The sequence below is a fragment of the Botryllus schlosseri genome, chromosome 15 (genome assembly GCF_051294905.1).
Source record: "Botryllus schlosseri isolate E-star chromosome 15, Bs_hap1, whole genome shotgun sequence".
Lineage (NCBI taxonomy): Eukaryota > Metazoa > Chordata > Ascidiacea > Stolidobranchia > Styelidae > Botryllus > Botryllus schlosseri.
The window spans coordinates 7,004,164-7,029,655 of NC_137250.1; the positions used below are offsets into that span (position 1 = coordinate 7,004,164).

Consider the following 25,492-nt stretch of genomic DNA (forward strand, 5'->3'; position numbering starts at 1 on the left):
GATCAACTCTTTGCTGGCACCCGATATAATTTGCTTGCGTATCTCGGGTTTACTTTTATGTAGGAACTCTAGTGTGGGTATATGCCGCCGTGTCCGAGCTGGTACCTTCGTCATTTTGAGTTTAAAGTTGTCTCTGTGCTTGGCTATTTATACCATCGGGCTATAAACCACCATGGTTTCACCAGGAAATATATTGGTCATAACTCGTCGATTTTCAGGTGCTTCTTGCGTGAGATCAAGGAATAAATAACTATGAGGTTGTTTAGCAGCGTCACGATAAGCCTCTGTTAAAAATCTAGAGTTTGGGTACATTTGTCGACCAAGAAAACTGATCTGCTGTTGGTCGCGCGGATTCTTGAAAATCACCATATACGAGCTTGAAAGACTCAAGTCACGTGCTCCTTTACCCTTGTGATACAGGTTCTGCGTGACGTAACAAATTGACTTGGCTGAATGATGAGAAAATCTTGTAAAGTAGTCTGCAATTTTCGCTGTCTCAGTCATGAAATCATCCACTATAATCAAGGTGTCTTCAGAGCAAACCTTCAACTCTTCTAAAATATCTAGACCAGCGTGGAATTCTACGTTATGCATCGTCTTGAAAACCTCCTGATAATTATTGTAACAAAATACGACCCTGGACACACTAGGTTTAATCATTGATGTCGCATGTCTAATCAGCTTTGCAACAAAAGTGGTCTTCCCACTTCTCGAAGGACCACTCACAATGCATGCGAAAGGGTGGATCAATTCCATCGTTTGTTGTTTATTGAAAACTAGATAAAGCACATGTGTTTATATATCATCAAGGTTGGGAATATCCACTGTTGTAGTCATCTTGTTCTAGTGGAATATACAAACCCAGTAGAGTTCGATTTAACAATTTTCCACGGGTTATTAAATCTTCATCTATCCCTCGTAATTTCGTCAGTGGAAGTTGTAGTGTTACGAATGCTTCAGGTCGTCAAGCAGCTGATCCCAATCTGCAAAATAATAAATCACATAAGAGGATTCATAATACGAGAGGATTCATAGCGCTTTAAAAGCTAACAGTGTTTCTATAACAAACTATATACCTCACCACAGAGCACAAGTTTTGGTGGTCTGCTTTTCATCAATCGGGTATCATCGACGTTGGGAGTTGTTGGTAGAACCAAGAATCATGAACTGTGGTAATTCCTGCTCCAATGTAATCCTCTCTACATGTAATGTGTGTAAATCTAATGACATGACAGACTTTAGATATGAAATAGTGTTATCCATCTGGAAAACAAATGAGACGTTATCACACACACAAGTAAATCAAACATATAAACAAGTAAATCAAAATAAAATAAAACACACAGAAAATACAATAACACACAAAATATACAATTAAATTAAAGTCGCGCAAAATATATTCAAGTACACCACAATAACATTCAACACCATGATTAATTTTATCTTTGATCACTGTGAAAACGATTGAGGTGGTGGAAAGATGCATCGGCGTCGTATCTCACTTCCATCAAACCAGGTTGATGAAGATAACGAGCATACGTGTCTTTGCAACACTGTCTCGAGCGGTCAAAAGAAGTCGGGTCAGTCAAGAATTCGTTTCGATGCTCATCGCAAAAATAACGTGGAAACCAATTCTCGTAATCGCAGTAAAATTCATTCCTTTTCTCGAAGATGAGAATGTCATCGAGTTGGGCTGAATGAGCGATGAAAAACGAATTGATATCCACCGAAAGTAGCATGAAGCAGTCGGTGCGAAAATATTTACATAAACAGTCATAAAAAAACGACAACATCCGTAATTTGACATTATTATACAACCAGAACGATACTTGAATGCAGTTATCTCGCTCGATCTTCTGAGGGTGCTTCGTTATTTCAAATAGATCTGTGTTTAATTGTTCACACTTGATGAAAAAACGATCCTTCACATTTGCGTTCAATTCACTTTTATCACAGAACGTGGTTTGTTCGAATTTACACGGATTCAATAACTCACGATCATAACAAGAATTCGCAGCGAGTTTTTGTGTTAGCCCAATAATTTCCGTGTTAGGATCGCGATACCCAGCACGTCGACAGTCTGAGATATTTTTTGTAAAGGTAGCAAAACAGGTCTTTTTGGCGAACTCGACAGCCTCATAAATTTTTGATACCGCCAACCCGTGATCTACATACCATTTGATCAAGTCGGAGGTTAGCAAGATTTTCTTACCCCAGTACGACGCAACCAACATGTCAGTGGGTTTACTGGGCGACTTCCGATCTACAGCAAGCTGATTCATGTCACTTTTCACGGTATCGCGAGACACTGCGGTATTTTTGAATATCGGGCGGAGTTCAGCGAATCGCTTTTTCGAATGTGGTCGTGTACAAATATCAACCAGCAAACAACCAAAGAAAGTACCATTCATCACCATCTCCATCAATTTCTGTGGGGTGACAGACTTGGCACGAGTCAGTTGTGGTCGAATACCATCGAGATATCGCACAATATGAGGATTTCTCTTCTTCTCAATATTCCACTCACATTCCCATTTACATACAACCTGATAATTGAGACTTTCATAATAATCATGAATGCGTTTAGCTCGCTCTCGACGTACTGGGTCATCACATCCGAATTTGCAATCGTGGGCGTGAAAATCACATCTAAGGAACGATAAGATTATACCTTGTCCGGCTGAATTACGATAAAACCCATCAGGTCGATAATTGCGCGTGCCCACGTGAATTTCAGATCCGTTAAAAGCGTGGTGAACATGCACCTTATGAATATGGGAATACCAATTCAGCCACTGAGTGACAGCCTCTGAGCATTTCGGTGCGGTCTTGACAGGTTTGAATTTGGTACACTCGGTGTCGATTGGTTGCCAACGTACCGCAAATCCGGTTGGACTTGGTCTACTTAAAGCATACAGATAGAGTGAGTCGCTGGTCATACTTGTTATATGTTGCGCAATCTGTGCATTTTCCTTATAGACATGTTCTTTGATTCGAGTTACACCTGGTTTTGGGTGTCGATGGAAAATGATCGATGGTCCACCCACTAAATTATCCCTGAATAGCGAAAACAGATCTTTATGTTTGTCGTTGAACATTGTGAAATCACGTGGGATGCTATTAAAAAGATGTCTCGATACAACCCCGAGCAGGCAGACCGCGTCCTTGAATATATCAACGTTGAATTGGCTTTTGAAAGATTGGAATTGTTTTTTCTAAAACCTCTATGAGGTAGTGAGTATCGTTCGCGTTGCACCATTTGAGATAATCACGCAGAGAGGTCATTTTGTTGTCGTTCCAAACCTTCAAACAGTTTTCATATTCTGATGTTGATATATTGCAACCTTTTAGTGGGTTGTAAAACTCGTCGCGGTTAGGAAGACTCGAGTTATCCAACTTTTCCAAACTAGTCAGAAACTGGTACGGGAAGTGAGCTTTAGCGGTGCTATATTTGAAGGTTTCCAAATATGAATCATACGAGAAATCGGGTGTCAAGTAATTCACAATGTCCAAGAATTGAAGTCTGTTGGTCGTCATTGAGAGAAATTTGTTACCGCGTTTCAGTACACTAAGATTGTCGTCAACGAGAAAACCAAACAAGTACGCTTTGAGCCAGTTCAAGTCATACCGACCGCCGTTGAATGATAACACAGGAATTTGACGTAAATAATTCATAAACTCCACTTGTAAACGTTCAAGGGGTGTTGGGTGTTTTGAAGGATCGAGCACTTTCATTTCGGTAATTTTCGATTTGAGCATGTCCAGGTAGGGTCGATATTCTGTGAGTGACAGTCTGAATGATTCACTTTGAATATCATGAAAATGATCAATCATTTGTGCGCATAAATCGTTTGTATCACCGCTCGAGGCAATTACATGCGACTCCAAGTAACCTTCCACGTTAGACGATATGCTAACAGAGATGGGAATGTTCTGGCGCTCTCGCAAAGTTTTTGAGGTATCATACACACTCTCTATACTGAACGCGATGCGGTATTTGAAATAACGAAGCCGGTGAGGAACGAATACCCCTTCAAGATCGAGCTTTTCAAATATGTTCAGAGGAGGGTTATAAACCCCACCGGGGAACACTTCAACAGGACCCGTTACACATTTGTGTCTGGTCAATTCATATTGTTCATCAAATAATCGTTCACAAACAGTACATTTATAGTTCTTTAGATATCGGTTCATGTCAGTAATAAGACAGAAATGTCGGTCCTCTAAATGTAGGTAAACAGCCTTCGCTTCATAGGTACTGCGTCGGAGTGCACTAGCTTTTCCCCCGGTTTTGGTGTACACGAATATGGCCACATTAAACAAGACCTCGATATCATTCAACATGTCAAGTGTTACACCAGATTCCACACTGATACCATACACCGAAGTAAATTGTTGAGCCATCAATTTTGTATCTTTTCCAAGTGAGTGACCAATACAGCGAAAAGCGCATAAATTGTCATTGTACCGATTCCTATTTTTTCGATGGGTAAATGTCATGACACATCTCGATTGCGTCAGACCCGGCGGTATTTTAACACCGACGCAGCCAATCAACATGCCATCGGTAGGATATACATAAAACTGGACATTAGTCAGACAGATCGCCCGATATTTTGTATCAGGTCGAGAGTCTTGTAGGAAATCTAGTGTGGTTTCCAAGTGTATAGACCCCACAAATTCATCGAATTTAGCTAGTGACGAAATCGCCGCAGGGGTTTCTAATACACTATCAATGTTTGGGGATGCGTGGAAATAACGAAATCTCATAGTTTCGATGTGGTGTAAAATAAATGCATACGCGAAATTCACTTTGAAACGGGTCGACTCTGAGAAAAATATAGCTTGGATATCGCGGAAAACATCCGATAGCTCACGATGGATGACCCGAATATTATACACGTGTCGATTCTCATTCACTACATACGATTTTATCGCTTGCCAGTTCTGCGATACAACTTCTTGATATTGTTCACCGATCTCTGGCGGTGCATTCTCTTCTTCGCGAACACGATTTCTCCTTCGTCGACTCATCTGTAAAAGCGATACCACGCGGTTAAATTCGACACTAGATGAATATTATACTGTGTTACTTACAATCTAGTTTCTTTGCTGGTGTCTTCGCCTCTTCATGCTTAATAAAAGAAGTAACACATCAATCTATGCTCACTAACGTTGTGTTATAGCAGGTAACTTACCAGTAGACTCGTGTATTCAACTTGAGTTTGCTTTATCTGTTCAAAACAAAAAATCATTAAATCATGTTCACTAGTTCCGAGCAGTAATAACTCACCGATACAATTCTTTAATTCCACGCTTGTTGTGTCTGGCGGATAAACGAATAACAAATTATATTCATAAATCAAAGTAGTCACACCGAATACCTTACCTCGTAAGTAGTTAACCGTTGACTTGCTCTTGAATACACTCAGCTCATCAAATACGTCGTTTTCTCTAGCTCAAACTAACTGTTCCAACCCGCGGATTATGTCTGGATCAATAAAGTACGACATGCGGTGATGTCTATTTATAGGGGTCGTTTTCACGCGCCTAGGCGACTCGCTTTTTATTTCTATTATGTAACAACCCCTTCCCTCTCGATACCCGCACGGCGTTTCACACCTTATTGGGGTTAACTTCGCGGTTATTGTTACAGACATTCGCTATGACAACTAGAACGATTATTGAGAATTATCTTCTATACTATCATAAGTTAACAACTCCCAGTTTAAGCGAAATGGAAAAATTCATCCACGGAGTGCTAGATTTCTATGTACGTGGTCAAAACGTGAACTGTGTTCGAAAGTGCGATTTCACCGCGTTGGGTGACTCGATTCGATCATACGGCATCGATTGGAATGGCGTTTTTACTGTCATAAGCATTGCGGCGATGAAAAGTGACATTCATTCCATAGCGGTGTACAGAGATTTAACAACAGACATTTTGAATACTCATTACAGTACATTGACAAGCGACTGGGTAAGAAGAAAATTCATTCGTATCATTTGTCACTTGTAAATGGTGTAATTTCCTACAGAATTCCTGTAAAGTTTATTTCAATCCAAGTCTATTCACACGGGTCATCAATGTCATACACAGACTGTTAATTCGCTCAATACCACGTGCGTAATTCTATGAATGTCGATGGATTTGTTGATGACTCTCACTTTACCAAACGATATGGCATCGAACAGCGTCAACAGTATGCAAGTCGGAGCTGTTTCAAATTTTCGCGTCGGTGTCAAATTCGTTTCATCACCCAAAAGAGGTGGCGTTAGTCAATATCTCAAAGGTATATTCATCGACGGTAATAACGAAGAGATATCTTTCACGTGTTTCAATCATGAATTGTTCGGGAACATTGAGAAAGCATTCTCCAAACGAAAAAATCATGGTCAAATCCGGATGGGTCCAAATTGATAAATTTACTGGAAAACCTGCTGTATTACTGGGACGGGCCTCGTCAGTAACCCTGCATGGAAAATCGAGACATACGACTGAAGAATACCCATTATTGACCTGTGAATCGGTATACGGAAATAAAGATGAATACGTGTCGATCACCGCTACGTGTGTTTTTCGAGAGGAGAAGATGGTCAATTCTGGTACCGGAAAGGAGTTGAAATTATATAGTTTTACATTGAAAGATGATACCGGAGAGGTCGTGTTGGATCAATGGACCAAAGCCTCGCTCGTACCCGGGAAGAAATATCAACTCACTCGTGTTAAAAACTGTGTCGGCAGATTGAAAATCGATCAGTTAACTAGACTTGTTGAATGGAAAGAATAGTTTGCTTATTTGTACCCTGTAATACAATATTTCCACTCACAAGAAATGTTTGGCCTATGTGATTCGACAACTGGGTTAGCGCGGTGTTGTTCTACTGATCGAGGTGCGAAAATTGCACTATCGCAGTGAAGTCGCGACTGTGAACAGTAGACTATTCTGTAGGTGCGAAACAGTGGTATACAAGGTGCGAATAATCCGATCGGAAAGTACTATTCGGGTTACGTAGGGATCAATAGCGAGGAAAGACTTAGAACACGATCGGTCATTTGTCACGACTAAACTACGGCGTCTTCGTGTGAGCGATCCCTATACCTGTAACGTTATCATGTTGCGTCTATGTCAACTACCGTGTCGCCGCGGTCTATACCCGAAAGTACGAATCGCCGCCGCGTCCATAAGAATAACGATATATCATTGTTGCACTCACCGTAAACGTTGGGATTCCCTCGAATCGGTCATATATAATAATTTGGGATATACACATTAACTAAGAGTCAATCACGTGACTATTTACTTGATACATATTCAACACCGATCGAGAGATACCTATACCCGAAAGTACGATATGCCGGCGCACCCATAAGAACACATGGCGAAGCACCACCACTGCCTATACGCGAAATACGACATGCGAAAGTACGACGTGCGACAGATGCCTATACCGAAAAGTACGATGTGCCAACACGAGTTTTCAATACGATGTGCGACAGATGCCTATACCTGAAAGTACGATGTGCGAGCGCACCCATAAGAACGCATTACGATGTGCGACCGAGAGGGGGGGTCAAAAAGTACGATGTGCCACCACGAGTTTTCCATACGATGTGCGACCGCACCATAAGAGCCCCAGGCACCCCCAGAGCGATCTACTATACTACTCACACACAACAATATATTTAGATGGATTTCAATCCTTCATATGATATAGCTCACCAGAATCAGACAAACTTACCCATGCATGCTGAGGAGAGGTCCTGGCTGTGTTGCAAGGATTTGACAAAACCTTTTAAACTTTGATGTAGAGTCCAGAGTTTTTCCCACAGCTTTTCCCAATTGCCACATCCTGACGATGCAGTTAACTTATCCATCACGAGGGAGTGGCCGACATCAAGTCGATTGATGTGATGAATAGTCCTGTTTTGTATCTTCAAAAGTTTCAGTGGCCAGCAAACGCTATATTTTGTGTCCGTCATTCTTTACAGTTCACTGCAACGGAGGTTTCTTTCCAGTATAGTGGCATTTGATTGACAGTCATTAACAAACATATTTATGTGTCACTAGTAGCCTATCGGTACCGTATCTGTAAAAACAGATTGAATTTAAATGGTGCCTGGACTTTTATACAATTATGTAAACTTCTAACTACCATGTATTGTATTCTAACACTACCATGCTCCTAGGGTTTGTATTTTACGTAAAAGTCTAAAAACCATCCTGACTGTCTGACTGAAATGCAACTTGCATACTGGTACTTAGAGGCTGCAATTTTCGGTCATTTCAAGCTATACAACTATATAACTGTCTTATGGCATACCATGGGTAGGTATAGAATCGTTAGGCTCGTTCGATACTCCTTCCTTTCCTTTGTTCTGCATCATGTTAACTACAAATAGGAGCGCAGCATGGACAAACTCTAATCATCGATTAACCTATTACATAAAATCCTAACAGACGAAGTCACTCTAAACTGGCGGCAGCCACTGTACTGTACACTGTACAGTACAGCCTAGGACTTCAAGGCTTATTATGCAGTTCTATAGCATCAGATCAGTCATTAATGCATAACGTAATCAATATTAGAATCAGCCTGAAATGTAATTCTCAACATTCTGCTACATCCTGATATACACTAACGCTGATCAATGTAGCAAAACATACTCGATAAGCAGAGATATTCCGAATACCAGCGATATATCGTACGGTACTGACATAACGGTAGCGCCGTTCATAACCTGCAGCTGAAACTACATACCGCTAACCAATACTGCTAAAATTATCAACTACCTGATCATCACAAGTGTCCTCTAGCTTTATAAACAATTAAAAATATTGATATCATACGCATCTACCAGCAATCACAAACCAGAAAGGTAATTCCAAGTCTCCAAGTTACGCACAGACAAAGCGCTGTCAACCAACAATCCTATCTGAAGTGAGTGCGCGAAAATGACCCTACTTGTGTATGACCGTGATGACGCAATCGACGGAGTCAGCCATCCCGGAGTTCTATATATCCCTGAAAATAACCTACTGAAATTGTTCCATCCATGAGGTAGGCCTACGTATAAAATTTCCTGCATGCAGTGCTTCAGCTTAAGCCAATAAGCTGTTTGCGAAATGCCTATACAGCCCACAGCTCTTGCAGCTATATAGTGTCCATACCTGATCCAGGATCGCGGCGGTTTACGGCGAATAATTCAAGACGGAAATGGTGTACGCTCTGTCGGTCAGAAAGAGCCTTTTGCATGTAACACTTAGTAACGGGTATCACTAGGGTTGCATTTAAAACAAAAATCAAATTAAAACAAACATGTTTAAAACAAGGCCATCGTTTAAAATATGCTTTTTATTGTTTTTTCAAGCCATGACGTCAGGGAAATTCCATTGTGACGTCATAGTGGATTGGCATTGACACGTGAAAATATAGGATAAATATAGCTCCTTTGATGAATATCTACGTACTATAGCTGTTGAACCGACTATCTTGAGGTTTCCAACCATCCGATATCGTATACATTGGCTATATCGGGTGGTAATCGTCTGTAGGCTCATACAACATGTTTTTTGGAAAGTATTTACACAATTATAGCATAATTATACAACTTTGAATACAATTTACTATCACATTGTTTTATTTTAATATGGGGACTGCCACCCTCGCAAAAACTGCAACAAAAAATAAATAAAAATATCCTTCATTTACTGCAATCGCAATTAAAGGAGAAAGGTATATTTCTAGAGACGGTTATGGCCGTTTAAATGTTTTATTCAAAGATAGCGTTTCTAAACGTGGGAGTCGGTCGTTTGCCTTTATCATTGGATTCACGAAGATGTTTAACGTAATCAGCCTCAAATATATCAGGACAGAGTCTGGACAAAGTCTGGACTTCTTTTAGTAATCAGCGCGTCAAATTTTGATCTGGATCACGAAACAATTTCAAATTGGAGATGGATTCGCGACCATACAAAGTTGGAAACCACCGGATGTGGGGTGTCTATAAAGCTCCGTGGTGCGCACCGGCATTAGGCTCATAAATAATCTTAACGGTGTGACATGAACATGAATTAACGTTGTACAATTACGCTCCCAGTATTGTCGAAGTCATCATCCTTCACCAGCTCTATCACGGAGATGGGATCAAACCAGTGACGTGCGGTCCAATGAGGCATGTGAGGCAGTGCCTCACCTGTCTTCAGGGTGAGTAAGTGAAAATTGTGAAAACCCTCCATCAGTCGATGATTATTGATATTTTACATCGATGTTCATAAATAACTAAATTTGGACATTTTTTCACCCAACATCATCAATTTGCATAATTATTATTCAGAAATACAGCGCGAAAGGAGAATTGAGGCACAGGGGAGGCACGGGTGGGTCGTGCCTCACCTGCGACAAGGCAATGCATCATAAATAGCTCGGAAATCATAACTGTTGGTATCAATCAAATGCTATCGTCACACTGATTCCGAAAATCTAAATATTAAGAGTGTCAGAGCCTCAAAACCCCCCAAAATTGTTAAGGACGGTGACATTCGGCTTTATTACAGACAATGCCATCGCAGAGAAACAATAGCCAGGTGAGGCACAAACGAATCTGCCTCGTGCACTATTCGCTAACAATTGGACAATCGCAGCACAGTGAAACGCGCTATCGATTTCGGAATACAACAGTCCTGTAGTAATTATATAGTAGCGACGGCCAATACTACGTAATGCGGAGCAAATACATTCCCTTACTTATGTGGCTGTTATGTATTTTCCGTTAAATTACAGTATGTGATAGCTACTTGCATAGGCTGCATTATCGTTGTTTGTGGCCTCTATGCTGTGTTGTAAATGAGGATGCTACTTTGATGAGCTTCGCATAATTTATACCGTTGCTTGTTGAAGAGATGTATAATTTGTATCCGTCTAAACTACTTTCCCATTTAGCACAATAGCGACCAGTCCTACATGTATTGTAGAATGTGGAATTGCAACGGCTATCAGTGTGGAAAGAAAATGCTCTCTCTATACCCGCTGCTGTTGTTATTCACATTCTGGGTCTCTTTATCAGGTACTTTACGTGCGTATGTATGTGTGTGTGGGGGAGGGGGAGTGGTCCGTGCCTCACCAGCTATGAACCTCACCGCACGTCACTGGATCAAACTATATAGTAATATATGGAAGAACCAATATTATTGACATTTGACCGAATTAATTCAAAAAATATAACGACCAGATGCATACAGCAAGCTCCTCCCAGAAGTTGCATCGATTACCCTATGGTGGGCCCAAAATCATTGTTTAATTGGGCGGGAGGGGGCTGGAAAATGTGGTTTCGGTCCTGGTTACGCAACACACAGCCACATACTCCTGAACCGGATCGTGACCACCTTTGGTCGATGATAAAGTTTTGCTACTGTGACGTCATATTGGCAGACAATGTGCTCAGCTCATATCTCATTTTAAAATCCACTAGTGGGCGCTAAAGAATACCCGGAATTTGAGTCACAGAAATATGGTAATCCTATTCTTGTTGCGCTTTTTGAAAATCTAGTAGTTTGTACAAGTCTGTTCCAGTGTCCACTCCCAATGCAAAGTACGCACAATCGGATTATTTCATGTTGATTCGCTTCGACGAACTATCCGAATATTTATTGGAAAGACCTAAGCCGATTCGAGATGCCTGATTCGAATCGTAAGTCATTATAAATATCTTGAATCGGTGATTCGCATTGGCCAATGCCATGCATACCGGTAGTCGGAGTATCCAAATTATGACCTTCGCCAAAGTACCGTAACGTTTGTCGCTAGACACAAAATTACAAAGAATGTGATTACATGAGTTTGCTCGACCAGCCATTTTATTACAATTTATCGGAATTTTGTTGCAGAGCCAGCGTCTCGAATGCTTTCTCGCTGGTATCAACGGTCTTTTCAGTCTCCTTCACAAGATTGCTTTTCATGAAATCGTAGCGAGTCGAGACGTATCCCTCCTGGAACAACCACTTTGCAATCCACGATACCATCACAGTTGTTGCGAATGTGGTAGCCATGGCGACCGTCTTCACTGGAAAGTTGAAGCCGCCGATGTAGTTGAACGGTCCTGGTATATCAAGGAGGTATTCGCCCCCGCCAATTCGAAGGATAAGACCGATAATGATTCCAGAAAGCGTTCCATATGCGTTGGTGTCGAGATATAAGGAACACACGAACTGTGAAGATACATAGATTTTCCAAAAGTTAATGAACGACACGAGAGTGCAAGCGGTTATAAACTACAGGCTGCAGCCGATTTTCCCAAGGTTCGTGTTAGAATAGGAGTATCTAATTGGGGACATCACTCCGCATAGCCCGCATGCTTAATAGGCGTTAGGCGTATACGATTCCTGCTGTGCTTGTCATTTGTTCTCTCCAATTCCAGCAAATATTGCAAATCGTTACACGCATTTATTAATTGTCGCCAGTTGTGATGTTATAGCCTGTGTGTGTGCAGTGCACTGTGCACTGCAGTGTGCACTATGCAGGGTGTTGGACTGTTGGTGCGAATTCAATGTGTCGTTAGGTATTTATATTCATTCACGGAAGATGCATGCAATGTGCAATGTGCATTGTATTTACGTAATACATTGAATAGAATGTGAGTTGAGACTATCATAGTGTAGCTTAAAATCGATTGATCCGCTGTGAAGCTCATTTGGTGATGCATTGAGGTAAAGAAGAGGTGTAGCTTTCAAGAAGCCTCCATCCACCCTCGAATCAAATGACATGTGGGCTTGCGTAATTTATTGCATTACACAACTTTGTATGATGAATGATGATAGCGAACCTTCAAATGTTTGTCTCACCTGAGGCCATGTAAGAACATAAATTAAATCTGTGCAGAGAATATACAGGGTCATTATGGATGTTGACTGGATCGCGATGGCAGCGGAAATGACACCAAACACGACAATGGCTGCTCGAATGGCCCATGTGATTTCTTTCTGCGACGCCTGTCCCGTCGATAAAAAGTGGAGTAAGTGCAAAATACGACGTTAGACAGGTTTGGCCTCATTATTACAACCAATAATACTGACCTTAGGTCTCAGTATAGCATGATAGACGTTACGACCGAATTCCCCCCCAAACGCCAACCCAACAGAGTCGGCAGACGACATGACCGCTGCCGTCACCGCTCCAAGGCCGATATAGCCAACTGCAGACGGCGTCAGGTACTGCATCACAATCGGAAGAATTTGTCTTTCGTTTCCCAAGTCCGCAGGAGAGATTCCGGTTCCATTATAATAAGACGTCATCGTCCAATCTAACAAATTGTCAAGTCAAAATGTTTTGTCTCTCCTCTCGACAAAGCAATGATACAGTTTACTTGTGGAAACTCCAATTGCTCCGATAAAAATTGGGGGGATGATCATTAAGGCAGATAATAAACCGCCGATGACTCCAACTAGTTGTGCATTCTTCGTCGTATCAATTGCCAAGAACCTCTGGAATGATCCTTGTACTGGTACTCCACCAAGCAGCTGTGAAGACGTTGAAATAAGTAGCCTAGACCTTAGCAGGTTATAAGGTGAACTTGGATTTTTTGATCACATTAATCACTTCCTAATAGCCTATATAATGAAATACATATACAATACATAGATACATCGTATTTTATCAGGATACGCTCTTCCGGGAGTTACTTGGCCTAGCTATTATAGCGATGGTCAGTAATAAGTAGGGCAAGTTTTTGTTGCACTAAAATCGTGAGAAAGCTGTACTTAATTTTTACCAAAGTCGCAATAAAAAGTTGCATTTATGCTCAAGTTTATTTTACATTATTATGGTATGAGATGCTCAAAAAGCTCTCTCTCTCTCTCTCTCTCTCTCTCTCTCCGTTTGTGTGAGCTTGGCCAAAAGCCAAGTCATATATTTCCACTTATATTTTAGTTCGGGCACTATCGTGCTTGGCTGGGGTTTTGAACTTCTAGCTTGTAAGTCAACTGTTACGTCATATATAACATTGAGATGCAGCTAATCCATCACACAGCCCTTTGTCAGGCAAACTAAAGAGAATAGAACCATGCCAGAAATAGTTTTGTAGCATGTTTTTTTAATCACTCATTTATATTTTGCGCATTGCAGTAAACAGTTGCATGAAAAACGGGAACAAGTGGCAGTATAAAACTCCTACAAGCCGATGAAAACATCATATTACATACATTAATTCCGAGTATTTAGAAAGCTGTCGGAAACTGTAATAAAAGTTGCAAAAGTTGCAAAAGCTTGCCACACTAATAAGTATACTTCACCGTTAGTAATAACGTGTCGATGAACGGGCCGGTTGTGTTTGGATTCCAAGTTCCAGACCACCCACCTTCTGCTACAAAGGTTTCGCTGATGCTTGTCACCGCTTCGTTTGCAAGTGCGAATGGAATAACCAGTAGCTGATAAGCAAATACCGAAAATTCATCACATCATACGCTGTAGACATATCGGATTGAAGGAAGGAAGGAATTTGAATATTTCAACTTTCGTAAAAATCACTTATGGCATAGAGTCTGTCAATTCGGTCACGTAACTTAATCGACCTACTCGACAGCTGATATTTCTCACAATCAAAAATTAAATCAACTACAAATCAGATTCAGTACTGGCAACATGCGTTGGACATATACGTACAGTAAGCCTATAGTGGGCAGGTTCTATCTAAAATGTTATTGATACGTCGATAACGAAAGCTCTACAAGTGGAAATGTAGGCTATACTAAAAACAATTAGGAGAGAGCAAAATTGATAGCATCGAGTTCATCGTCAATATTCCCATTGCGAATACCCAGGACCGTAACTGCATCACCCAAACCCCCCAATTGGGGGCGAGCTCAAAGGGGGCCCAAAATTGTTTCGTGAATTAACATACATTATACAGTTTTTTTTTGAAATTTATGCAACTTATTCAATTTTTTTTTGCGCTGCGCGCGAATTAATGTTGCCGGAAATCTTGATTATGGTGTATCCTTCCCGCAACAAAAATACACATGATTTATAGAAATGGGCACTTCGGCGTCGGCCATTACCGCGCCATGACGCACCAAGACATATGAAGTTATATAGGCCAGTGGTTCTCAACTTTTTGGGCTTCGCGGACCCCTTTTTGACAGTGACGGACCCTCGCGAACCCTCTCAAGTTTTGGTTCAAATTGCCGCAATTATGATGCGACCGTCATCTGTCTTGTGCAAATATGAACTGCAGGCTTGTGATAAACAGCAACAAAATGACTTTTCTTGTAAATAACATCATACTATTCAAGTAGAAATTGGACGGACTTTTATTATTTCAAAGCTAATTTTGCAGCTGTGTTTCTTGGAGTACGTGGTCTTGAAAGTCCGCGTCTTCGATTTTATATGAACGAGTGCCGCAAATCCATTTTCACAATGATAGATGGAAGCTAATGTAATATTAACTACTATGGCTATAACGCTTCCGACGACACTTTGGGTGTGTTCGCAACATTGATGGCACCATAATGAAGAAACATATTGTTAATGAACCTGCAACATCCAGCCTAGTCATTTTTATCTAGCATCTCATCTTGAAGTTATTCTGGAATAGTGGTTATGTATATCACAGGATAAGTTGGATTTCGTGGCGATGTTTAAATCCCTTCATTGGGGAAAATTAGGGAAAATACTTCAGGAGTTTTTATTTCAAGCGACTGTTCACTAATTTGATGACACTGACAACTTTAAATCGAAAAGGTTTCTCCAATATTACCAAGTCAACCTGATTGATCTTATACTATCTCCATATTTATTATTTTTCGACAAACTCCAACAAAACGTCTCTAAACAGCAATATGTTGGTATCAGTAGGTTATTGGCAATTAAAATGAATTTTCACAGTGGGATATTTCATGTCATACGATTATTCCGATGATGCGACTAATGAGGTTTTAGCAGTTGTGGAGGAAAACCATCTTATGCTTTCCCTTATTTGAAAAATTAAAAATGAAGGTATCAATCATTTTGCAAATTTACAGGTCTCGCGGACCCCTGGTTGAGAACTACTGTTAGGCTATCTAGCATGCGACTCCAAGAAGTGTGCCAGAACGATCAGCAGCAAGAAAACCTCAGCCGAAAAGGAATGCCCTTGTGCTGACCGAAAACTTCGATATATATACAAATGCATATATGTCTGATTGTCCATAGGCAAAGCACACAAATGGCTGGCGCCGACTGTTCCTGTCCTCGCGATTTGAACCCCACAGTACAAAAGTCATCCCGCAGGAAAAATTATTTGCCAGTAAAGAAATACCAATGTGAAATCGTGTGCTTCCGTTCGTTCAGTACGTTTTGGCGATTTCAATATCTTTTGACAAAGCAGATATAGAAGGTCACGAAATATCATCATAACGAAGTATTATAGCAACGGGTCCGTCCGAAGATGTTCAATTACTACTTAGGGGTCCTACCTTTTCCAACACACCTCACTCAGTTCTACCGGCAAATCTGTTACGTGAGGAGAGAGAGGATAAACAACTGATAGCAGTTTATGCAATTCCCGATCATATTGACCGATTGACCGAATTTTCTCGTGCTTGGCGCGAATAGGCAAGAAAATGTGACTGACTAATCAGGATATGAAATGTAGCTGATAAGTATCGGGAAAAGCGTATAGGCTGAGGGGAGTCTGGAGGGCGAATTCACCCAGAAGTTCGGCTCATCACCCTAGACCCTACGGGGGGCTTAAGACCAACGTTTGGGGAGGGGGCTGATGAACTCGAAGGGGTCCAAAATTATTTAGTGAATTAGTATAAATTATAAAGTATTTTATGAAATTTGATGCAACTTTTTCAAAGATTTTTCGCGCTGCGCGCGATTTCAAGTTTACAAGTACCTTAATTATTGGGTACTCTTCGACCAAGATGAAATACGCAAGATTTGTAGAAGTGGGCATATCGGCGTTGGCCATTACCGCGCCACGACGCACGAAGACATAGACGTCCGAATATGTTTAAATATTATTTACGGGCCCTACAGTTTCCAAGACACCTCACTCAGCTCTACCGGTAAATCTGATTACGTGAGCAGAGAGGACAAGTAATGCATAGCAATATATATGCAATTCCCGATCTTATTGACCTATTTTACTTTGAATTATCGAAAATTTTCGCGCTCCACGCTGGCTCACTAAACGGGGATCCTGATTTCGTGGCAGAAGTGAACAACGGCACGGGGGTTCGGTTTATCACCCTATGGGAGCTCAAGACCTAAGTGTTTTGGGGGGGCCTGACGAAGTGCTGTTTCGTTCCTGCCAACGGGTATACGCCCGAAGATGTTTAATTATTATTGAGGGGTTCTACCTTTTCAAACACTACTCAGTCGGCTCAACCGCTCAATCTGATTCCATGAGCAGAGAGAGGATAAAAATTGATACCAATATAGGTCAAAACCGAAGTGAAACAAGACCAACAAAGTGGTGCATGCAACGAGCAAACTGGTTGGAATTCTCTAAATCGGTGGACAACATGATAGGTGAATTTAGTTCAGGTGATGTGGAACAACTTAACAGCGAGATTGCAAATTGTCTGAAAATGGCAGCAAAAATTTTAATGCCTCGATCGCGCGCTTCTACTAAGATACCAGTCCCATGGTGGAACGAAGACTGTGCCCGTGCAGTACGCCGCAAAAAAGCCGCCTTTCAAAAAATGAAGAGAACGTTTGCCATGACAGAGGTGATAAATTTCAAGAAAATGCGATCAGAATGCCGCAAAGTAATATTATCAGCTAAACGAAAATGCTGGGAGGCTTTCTGTGATTCGGTAAATCAGAAAACGAGCTCTTCTAGGATTTGGAAAACAATTGCAGCCATGTCCGGTTCCACGTCACTTCGAACCATGCCGACGATGTACTCCGGGGACAACAGTTACCATGACGACTGATCTAAAGCACAAATTTTCTCATCAGTGTTTTCCGACGTCTCTAGCAATCATAATTACTCCTCAACATTCCAATCTAATCAGTTGGAGTTCATGAGAAGCAATGATATCATTCCAGGATTCGAAAGTGGTAACGAACTTGCAATCAACATGCCTTTCAGCCTCGCCGAACTACGTTCTGCGGTGCATAGCCGTAGGGACTCGTGCCCGGGAGAGGATTCGATATGTTACGCCATGCTGAAGAACTTGTCTCGCTTTGCCACGTCGCGGCTACTGAATCTGTTCAATAAATCCTGGATAAAAGGTCAGATTCCTCGTGATTGGAAACACTCTATCGTTATTCCGATACTGAAGCCTGGAAAGGATACATCGGACCCAACATCTTACCGTCCAATATCGCTTACGAGCCATCTGTCGAAAGTGTTCGAAGTAATGATTGCCCGCAGATTGCGTTGGTTCCTAGAATCACAAAGTCTGCTCCATCATTCTCAATCTGGTTTCCGGGAAGGACGTAACACCCTCGATCACATCATGCGAATGCATGATACAGCTTACAAAGCGATAAATAACCAGCGTTCAACAGTGGCCGTGTTTTTGGATTTCGAGCGCGCGTATGACATGGTGTGGCGTAGCGGATTATTACACAAGCTTTCGCAACTTGGCATTAGAGGTAGAATGTTGAAGTGGATAGCAAACTTTCTCAACGGCCGAACCTTCCAGGTTAGAGTAGGGGTCTCATTATCGGACACCGGCCACCTAGAAAACGGAATTCCACAAGGTAGTGTTCTTAGTCCTTTGCTTTTCACTGTCATGCTCAACGACTTGCCACCTTTGATACCCAGCCAGATTGGCCTCTACGCAGACGATTCCGCAATCTGGGAAAGTGGACTCTCAATACCCTCTCTTGTATCATCCCTTCAGACCTCTCTCGATACAGTCCAGAAATGGTGTGATCAATGGGGGTTTACTCTCTCAAAAAGCAAATCGGTTGCCTTGGTTTTTAGTAAGAAACGTAATATTCCAGAAATATCGTTGACGATCGAAAATCACAGAATTGAGCTCGTTAACAGTTTTAAATACTTGGGGGTTACATTCGACAAGACCTTGTCATACAAGGATCACATAACAAACATCGTCAAGAAATGCTGTCAACGATTAAACATACTCCGTGCATTGACAAGCACTAATTGGGGTGCGAACAGGAGATCTCTCCTCCGCCTATACAGGTCAGTTATACGATCCGTCGTAGATTATAGGATGCCAGCGTATTTTTTTGCCCCTAAGTGCCACATCAACAAAATCGAAGTCGTCCAGAACCAGCAGGCTTTACGTCTCTGCTGCGGCGCCATGCGCAGTACACCTATTTGCGTACTTGAGGCCTCTTGTAATGAGTTTCCTCTCCATTTGAGGCATAAGTATCTTTGTAGCGTATACCGTTGTCATCTTCTTAGACATCCACCCGGATCCCACCCGACGTTAGGACTATTAGAGGATTCATGGGAAGAAATATACAGTCTCACTAAGCCGAATTTCGTCACGTTCAATATAGTTTCCAAGTCGCCAATCTTGGCGGAATTCAGTGTTCGCCAGCGCTATCCTACTTTTCGAGAGCCGTGGTCGGTTAGCCCACTAAACGTCCACACGCAACTGTGTGGCGTGATATCCAGACTGGATACCCCACATAAAGTAAATTCTATCTTCAAAGACTTTCTGTTCGAAGTCTGTGACCAATATATTGAAGTATACACAGACGGCTCAAAAACGTCCACTGCCACTGGTTACGGTGTTTACATACCCCAGAAGCTAATGAAATATTCGCAAACTTGCTCACCATTGAAGTCGGTAATTACTGTTGAATTGGATGCGATCATGTATGCACTTTCATGGATAATAGAGAACGGCTTGAGCACAGACAAATTCGTCATACTTAGTGATTGCCTCAGCGCAATACAGACCATTGGCGAGCCGCTAGACATGCCTAGTCATATTCTTAATGCAATGTATCCTTATCTTGAACAGATCAAACGGGCAGGCATCGACGTAGCCATCAGCTGGATACCCAGTCACAGCGGCATTCACGGAAATGAAATTGCGGATGAATTAGCGCGTACAGCAGCCTCTCAACCTCCACCTCTTTGGTCACCAACGATTCAGTTTTCAGATGCGAAAAGCGCGATTCGGAAGTCCATCCGATCGCGATGGGACACGGAATACAGAAACAATGAAAAAGGATGTCACTATAGAGTTTTTCAAACTTCCATATTCGACCGAATATCGTCAGATGGAATATCGCGCCGGCATGAGAATATTTTGTTTCGCCTTCGTTCCGGTCATTTCCGGCTGAATGTGCATCTGTTTAAAATTGGGTGTATTGACTCTCCTTTATGTGATTTCTGTTTCGTACCAGACACCGTCGAACATTTTCTTTTGTCATGTTGTAAATACGCTCACCATAGACGCACGGTAAAACACTATTGTGAGGGACTACATCTTGCGTTCAGTACTCATAACCTTTTAGTTAACCCGCTACTTTTTACGACTGTCATCGAATTTGTGGATTCTTGTAACATATTGCTATGATTTTCTCAACCTTTTCATTTGTATTTGTCCTGAATTGACTATTCTTTACGATTAACCTTGCACGTGGTGCACCAGACCTTTATCGGTGATATGCGCCACTTCCATTTTTTTACCATCTATAATAATAATAATAATAATAATAATAATAATCTCCATATTTATTATTTTTCCACAAACTCCAACAAAACGTCTCTAAACAGCAATATGTTGGTATCAGTAGGTTATTGGCAATTAAAATGAATTTTCACAGTGGGATATTTCATGTCATACGATTATTCCGATGATGCGACTAATGAGGTTTTAGCAGTTGTGGAGGAAAACCATCTTATGCTTTCCCTTATTTAAAAAATTAAAAATGAAGGTATCAATCATTTTGCAAATTTACAGGTCTCGCGGACCCCTGGTTGAGAACTACTGTTAGGCTATCTAGCATGCGACTCCAAGAAGTGTGCCAGAACGATCAGCAGCAAGAAAACCTCAGCCAAAAAGGAATGCCCTTGTGCTGACCGAAAACTTCGATATATATACAAATGCATATATGTCTGATTGTCCATAGGCAAAGCACACAAATGGCTGGCGCCGACTGTTCCTGTCCTCGCGACTTGAACCCCACAGTACAAAAGTCATCCCGCAGGAAAAATTATTTGCCAGTAAAGAAATACCAATGTGAAATCGTGTGCTTCCGTTCGTTCAGTACGTTTTGGCGATTTCAATATCTTTTGACAAAGCAGATATAGAAGGTCACGAAATATCATCATAACGAAGTATTATAGCAACGGGTCCGTCCGAAGATGTTCAATTACTACTTAGGGGTCCTACCTTTTCCAACACACCTCACTCAGTTCTACCGGCAAATCTGTTACGTGAGGAGAGAGAGGATAAACAACTGATAGCAGTTTATGCAATTCCCGATCATATTGACCGATTGACCGAATTTTCTCGTGCTTGGCGCGAATAGGCAAGAAAATGTGACTGACTAATCAGGATATGAAATGTAGCTGATAAGTATCGGGAAAAGCGTATAGGCTGAGGGGAGTCTGGAGGGCGAATTCACCCAGAAGTTCGGCTCATCACCCTAGACCCTACGGGGGGCTTAAGACCAACGTTTGGGGAGGGGGCTGACGAGCTCGAAGGGGTCCAAAATTATTTAGTGAATTAGTTTAAATTATAAAGTATTTTATGAAATTTGATGCAACTTTTTCAAAGATTTTTCGCGCTGCGCGCGATTTCAAGTTTACAAGTACCTTAATTATTGGGTACTCTTCGACCAAGATGAAATACGCAAGATTTGTAGAAGTGGGCATATCGGCGTTGGCCATTACCGCGCCACGACGCACGAAGACATAGACGTCCGAGTATGTTTAAATATTATTTACGGGCCCTACAGTTTCCAAGACACCTCACTCAGCTCTACCGGTAAATCTGATTACGTGAGCAGAGAGGACAAGTAATGCATAGCAATATATATGCAATTCCCGATCTTATTGACCTATTTTACTTTGAATTATCGAAAATTTTCGCGCTCCACGCTGGCTCACTAAACGGGGATCCTGATTTCGTGGCAGAAGTGAACAACGGCACGGGGGTTCGGTTTATCACCCTATGGGAGCTCATGACCTAAGTGTTTTGGGGGGGCCTGACGAAGTGCTGTTTCGTTCCTGCCAACGGGTATACGCCCGAAGATGTTTAATTATTATTGAGGGGTTCTACCTTTTCAAACACTACTCAGTCGGCTCAACCGCTCAATCTGATTCCATGAGCAGAGAGAGGATAAAAATTGATACCAATATATATGCAATTCCCGATTATACAAACCGATTCAATCATGAATTATAGAAATTTTTCGCGCTTCGCGCGATTAGTCGAGAGAAGCTTCCTAAAACGGACACCGATTTAGATGTTAAATAGCGGTAAACAGCCATCTAGTCAGAGAGGGTCCGGGGGCTTCGAAGTCCGGTTTATCCCCCTATGGGGGGCCCAAGAGAAACGTTTTTTTTTTGGGGGGGGGCTGACGAAGTGCTGTTACGGCCCTGGGTATTGATAACTAATTTACGGATAGATATGCAACAAGTGACTCACGATTCAATACGCCAAGATGCGTACTCAGGGTTGTAATGACTCGAGTCTGACTCGACGATTCTCTGATGACTCGACTCGACTCGAGTCATTTTCTCAAAATACGGAATTGACTCGACTCGACTCGAGTCAATCTGTGTATTGACTCGACTTGGACTCGAGTCATTGCGCATGACTCGAAGCAAGTCATTGACTCGAGATTCAGACGGCCAAGACCGACATTTCATTGTAATTTCGAAGCCAACACGCTATTGGGATTTCGTTTGTTGGTACTGGTGCTTGAAAATGCGACCAGAAACTGCTAAAAGTGAGGAAAATTGATATATTATAAATGCGAACCATTCGATATCACCAAACAGAGTTTAAAAAGTGAGTTTAGGAAGCCTTCAACCGGAAACTGAGCAGTCAACACAATGACTTGGACTCGGACTCGAGTCATAATACCATGACTCGGACTCGATCCTCTGCTCGCTGACTTGGACTCGGACTTGACTCGGTGGGAATTGAAAATGACTCGACTTGACTCGAGTCAAAAATATAAAAGCGAGATTGACTTGTGACTCGGAGCCTTGTGACTTGGTTACAACCCTGTGCTTACAGCTTAGCCGGCAAAAAGCAGCCTAATTGGTATAGTCCTATAGCTCGGGACCCAAGCGTCCGAATAATTTGATATGTCAGTGTTTATCCAAAGCAAGTGTCGCACTGATTCCAAAAATACGAATTGAAATCTGGCCAGGGCAATAAAACTACTCCGAAATAGCCAGCAAAGGTTAATTGTTCTGAACAACGGGAGCGCGGCAACACAATGGCCAATGGCGTCAAGCGAATGATCGGAACAATGCCAATTTTCATATTTTGGTGACTATTTTGGGTTCCTTTCATTGCTCTGGTATTCGTGCGACCCCGGCCGTACTCTGAAATTCTAAATTTGGCCCTGCCACCGAAAAAGGTTGGGAACCACTGATTTCGAGGGTTACAGCCATCCCATATCGCATACGTTGGCTATATCGGGTGCATGGTAATTGTCGTCCGTAGGCTCATACAACATGTTTTTGTAAAGTATTTACACAATTATGGCATAATTATACAACTTTAAACAAAAGGTAAACATATTTTAGACAACGTGTTTTAAACAAACATTTGTTTTAAATGCAACCCTAGTCAGTATATAGTCACGTGCACTAGTGCAGTCACAATAATAACTCACCAATCCAAGGATCATCAGAGAAAGCTGAATAACATCCGTGTAAGCGACTGAATATATTCCACCAAGAAGAGTATAAAGGGTGGCAACTCCAGCGGATAAAATAATTGACGCAATCCGGTTCATTCCCGCTAACACTTCTATGGTACTGCCTGAATGGAGTTAACATATTAGGAAATAAGAAATAACCACGACGGAGTATAGGCCCCTGTACTGAAAGTATATGGGCATGTAACGGAATATGATCTGATCATGTACACTGCGCTACTCACCTAAAGCGTTCAAGATCGCGGCAGTGTATATGAAGACAGCGAATGATTCTACGGCGAAGTAAAATAGGGCAAAGTACTTTCCCAAAGTTCTTTCAAACGGATCGATGACGGTGATATAGCCCTGAAAAAACGTATGGTTACGGTCGCACAGTGCAGTCTTGAAGCTAGGAAACCCCATTTGCGGAATTCTTACATCTTCTCTCATTTTCTTTACGAAAAATAATCCACCGATCACAACACTAAACCCGTAACACAGTGGCGCAATAGCCCAGATAAGTCCAAGCTTAGGAGAGTAGACGACTTCTGCAGTGCCATTCAGGGCTCCACCACCGATCCAAGATGCTGCATATATGTCAAACATACACACGGTTAATATCAGTCTATTGCGTTTTGGCATCGGTTTCAAAAACCTGTAATTGTGCAAATGCCTAAAAATAAACCGATATCTTGTCCCCCCACTATCATGGTGTCGGAGGGTGTCTTGCTTCGACGGTTTCGGGTGACTCTGGCCGCCCATATTCCAGCTGCGGTGATAATCGCGTAGAAAATGATGATTAAGACAAGAGCTATTATATCCAAGGCCATCGTTTCCAGGTAACAAGTTTTCCTGACTATAGACAATATCACGATTGCAGCACTGTACTAAATCTACCGCTGCGTATCACACTGAGTTTGGAATCGTCGCTATTGCGCAGGTGACATATAGGTCATGTAGTTTCACGTTAGGAAATGAAATAATTCATTAAACAATAATTTCTGTCTTCTTGGAATTATGAATGATACCCCCATTAAATACAGGAAATAGAGTTGCTGTTATGACTTTGCAAAATCAATTTCGTTTCGGAGTTGCAGTATTGAATTCCCGGAAGTCATCATATGCATTGCATTTATTAATATTATTATTATTACTATAGATATAGACCAGAGGTCTCAAATACGCGGCCCGCGAGATCGTTTTGTACGGCTCGCGTCGTCATTTTGGATTTTGAATTATTCGACAAAATTTAACTGCTACATAAATATTTTTATAGCTTTGAGAACTTAAAATTAACTTAAGAACTACTCCAAAACTCTGAAACTATCATCAAATTTCACTATCACATCACTTTCAAAAGTTACCAAGCGAGGGAAGATCAGGTTTTACGTCATATTACCTGTTTATAATGGTCAAACATTACCCGTTGATGATTCGTGACGGAAAATTGTGATTTGGAATTTGGCGTGACCTTTTGTAGAATTACTGGAACTCGGAATGAATGGGTGATGAATAGAAATGACCCGACTTTAGTCTGGTCAAACTTTACAATCAGAGAATGACTCGTGACTCAGAACGCCTTGACTTGGTACGACCACGAACGCAACAAACTCTCAGACTGTTATGGGGAGTAATAACATATCAAAAGGTTGTAGCTTGCGTTGAGTAGCATATAGCGTATTTAGCCATC

The 25,492-nt window shown here is 41.6% G+C and overlaps 1 protein-coding gene and 1 long non-coding RNA gene across 3 annotated transcripts; both read right to left on the minus strand.

Annotated features, from left to right (window-relative positions):
* Positions 1–750: 750 nt before the first annotated feature.
* LOC145457386 (uncharacterized) lies at positions 751–6,556 on the minus strand. Of its 2 annotated transcripts, XR_013920866.1 has the most exons (5): positions 5,294–6,556; positions 5,199–5,234; positions 5,098–5,134; positions 1,082–5,034; positions 751–983 (listed from the first exon to the last, which is right to left on the minus strand). It is a non-coding gene; the product is annotated as an uncharacterized LOC145457386 (long non-coding RNA). The 2 variants fall into 2 exon arrangements; XR_013920865.1 differs by having other exon boundaries at positions 751–5,034; positions 5,294–6,553.
* A 5,275-nt stretch (positions 6,557–11,831) lies between these two features.
* On the minus strand, positions 11,832–24,759 carry LOC145457172 (high affinity choline transporter 1-like). The gene is made up of 9 exons (XM_080335346.1): positions 24,458–24,759; positions 24,241–24,389; positions 24,048–24,168; positions 23,779–23,927; positions 14,289–14,423; positions 13,364–13,517; positions 13,074–13,300; positions 12,843–12,989; positions 11,832–12,209 (listed from the first exon to the last, which is right to left on the minus strand). The coding sequence occupies exons 1-9, from the start codon at positions 24,630–24,632 to the stop codon at positions 11,862–11,864; spliced, it is 1,605 nt and encodes a 534-aa protein (XP_080191472.1). The 5' UTR covers positions 24,633–24,759; the 3' UTR covers positions 11,832–11,861.
* Positions 24,760–25,492: the final 733 nt, after the last annotated feature.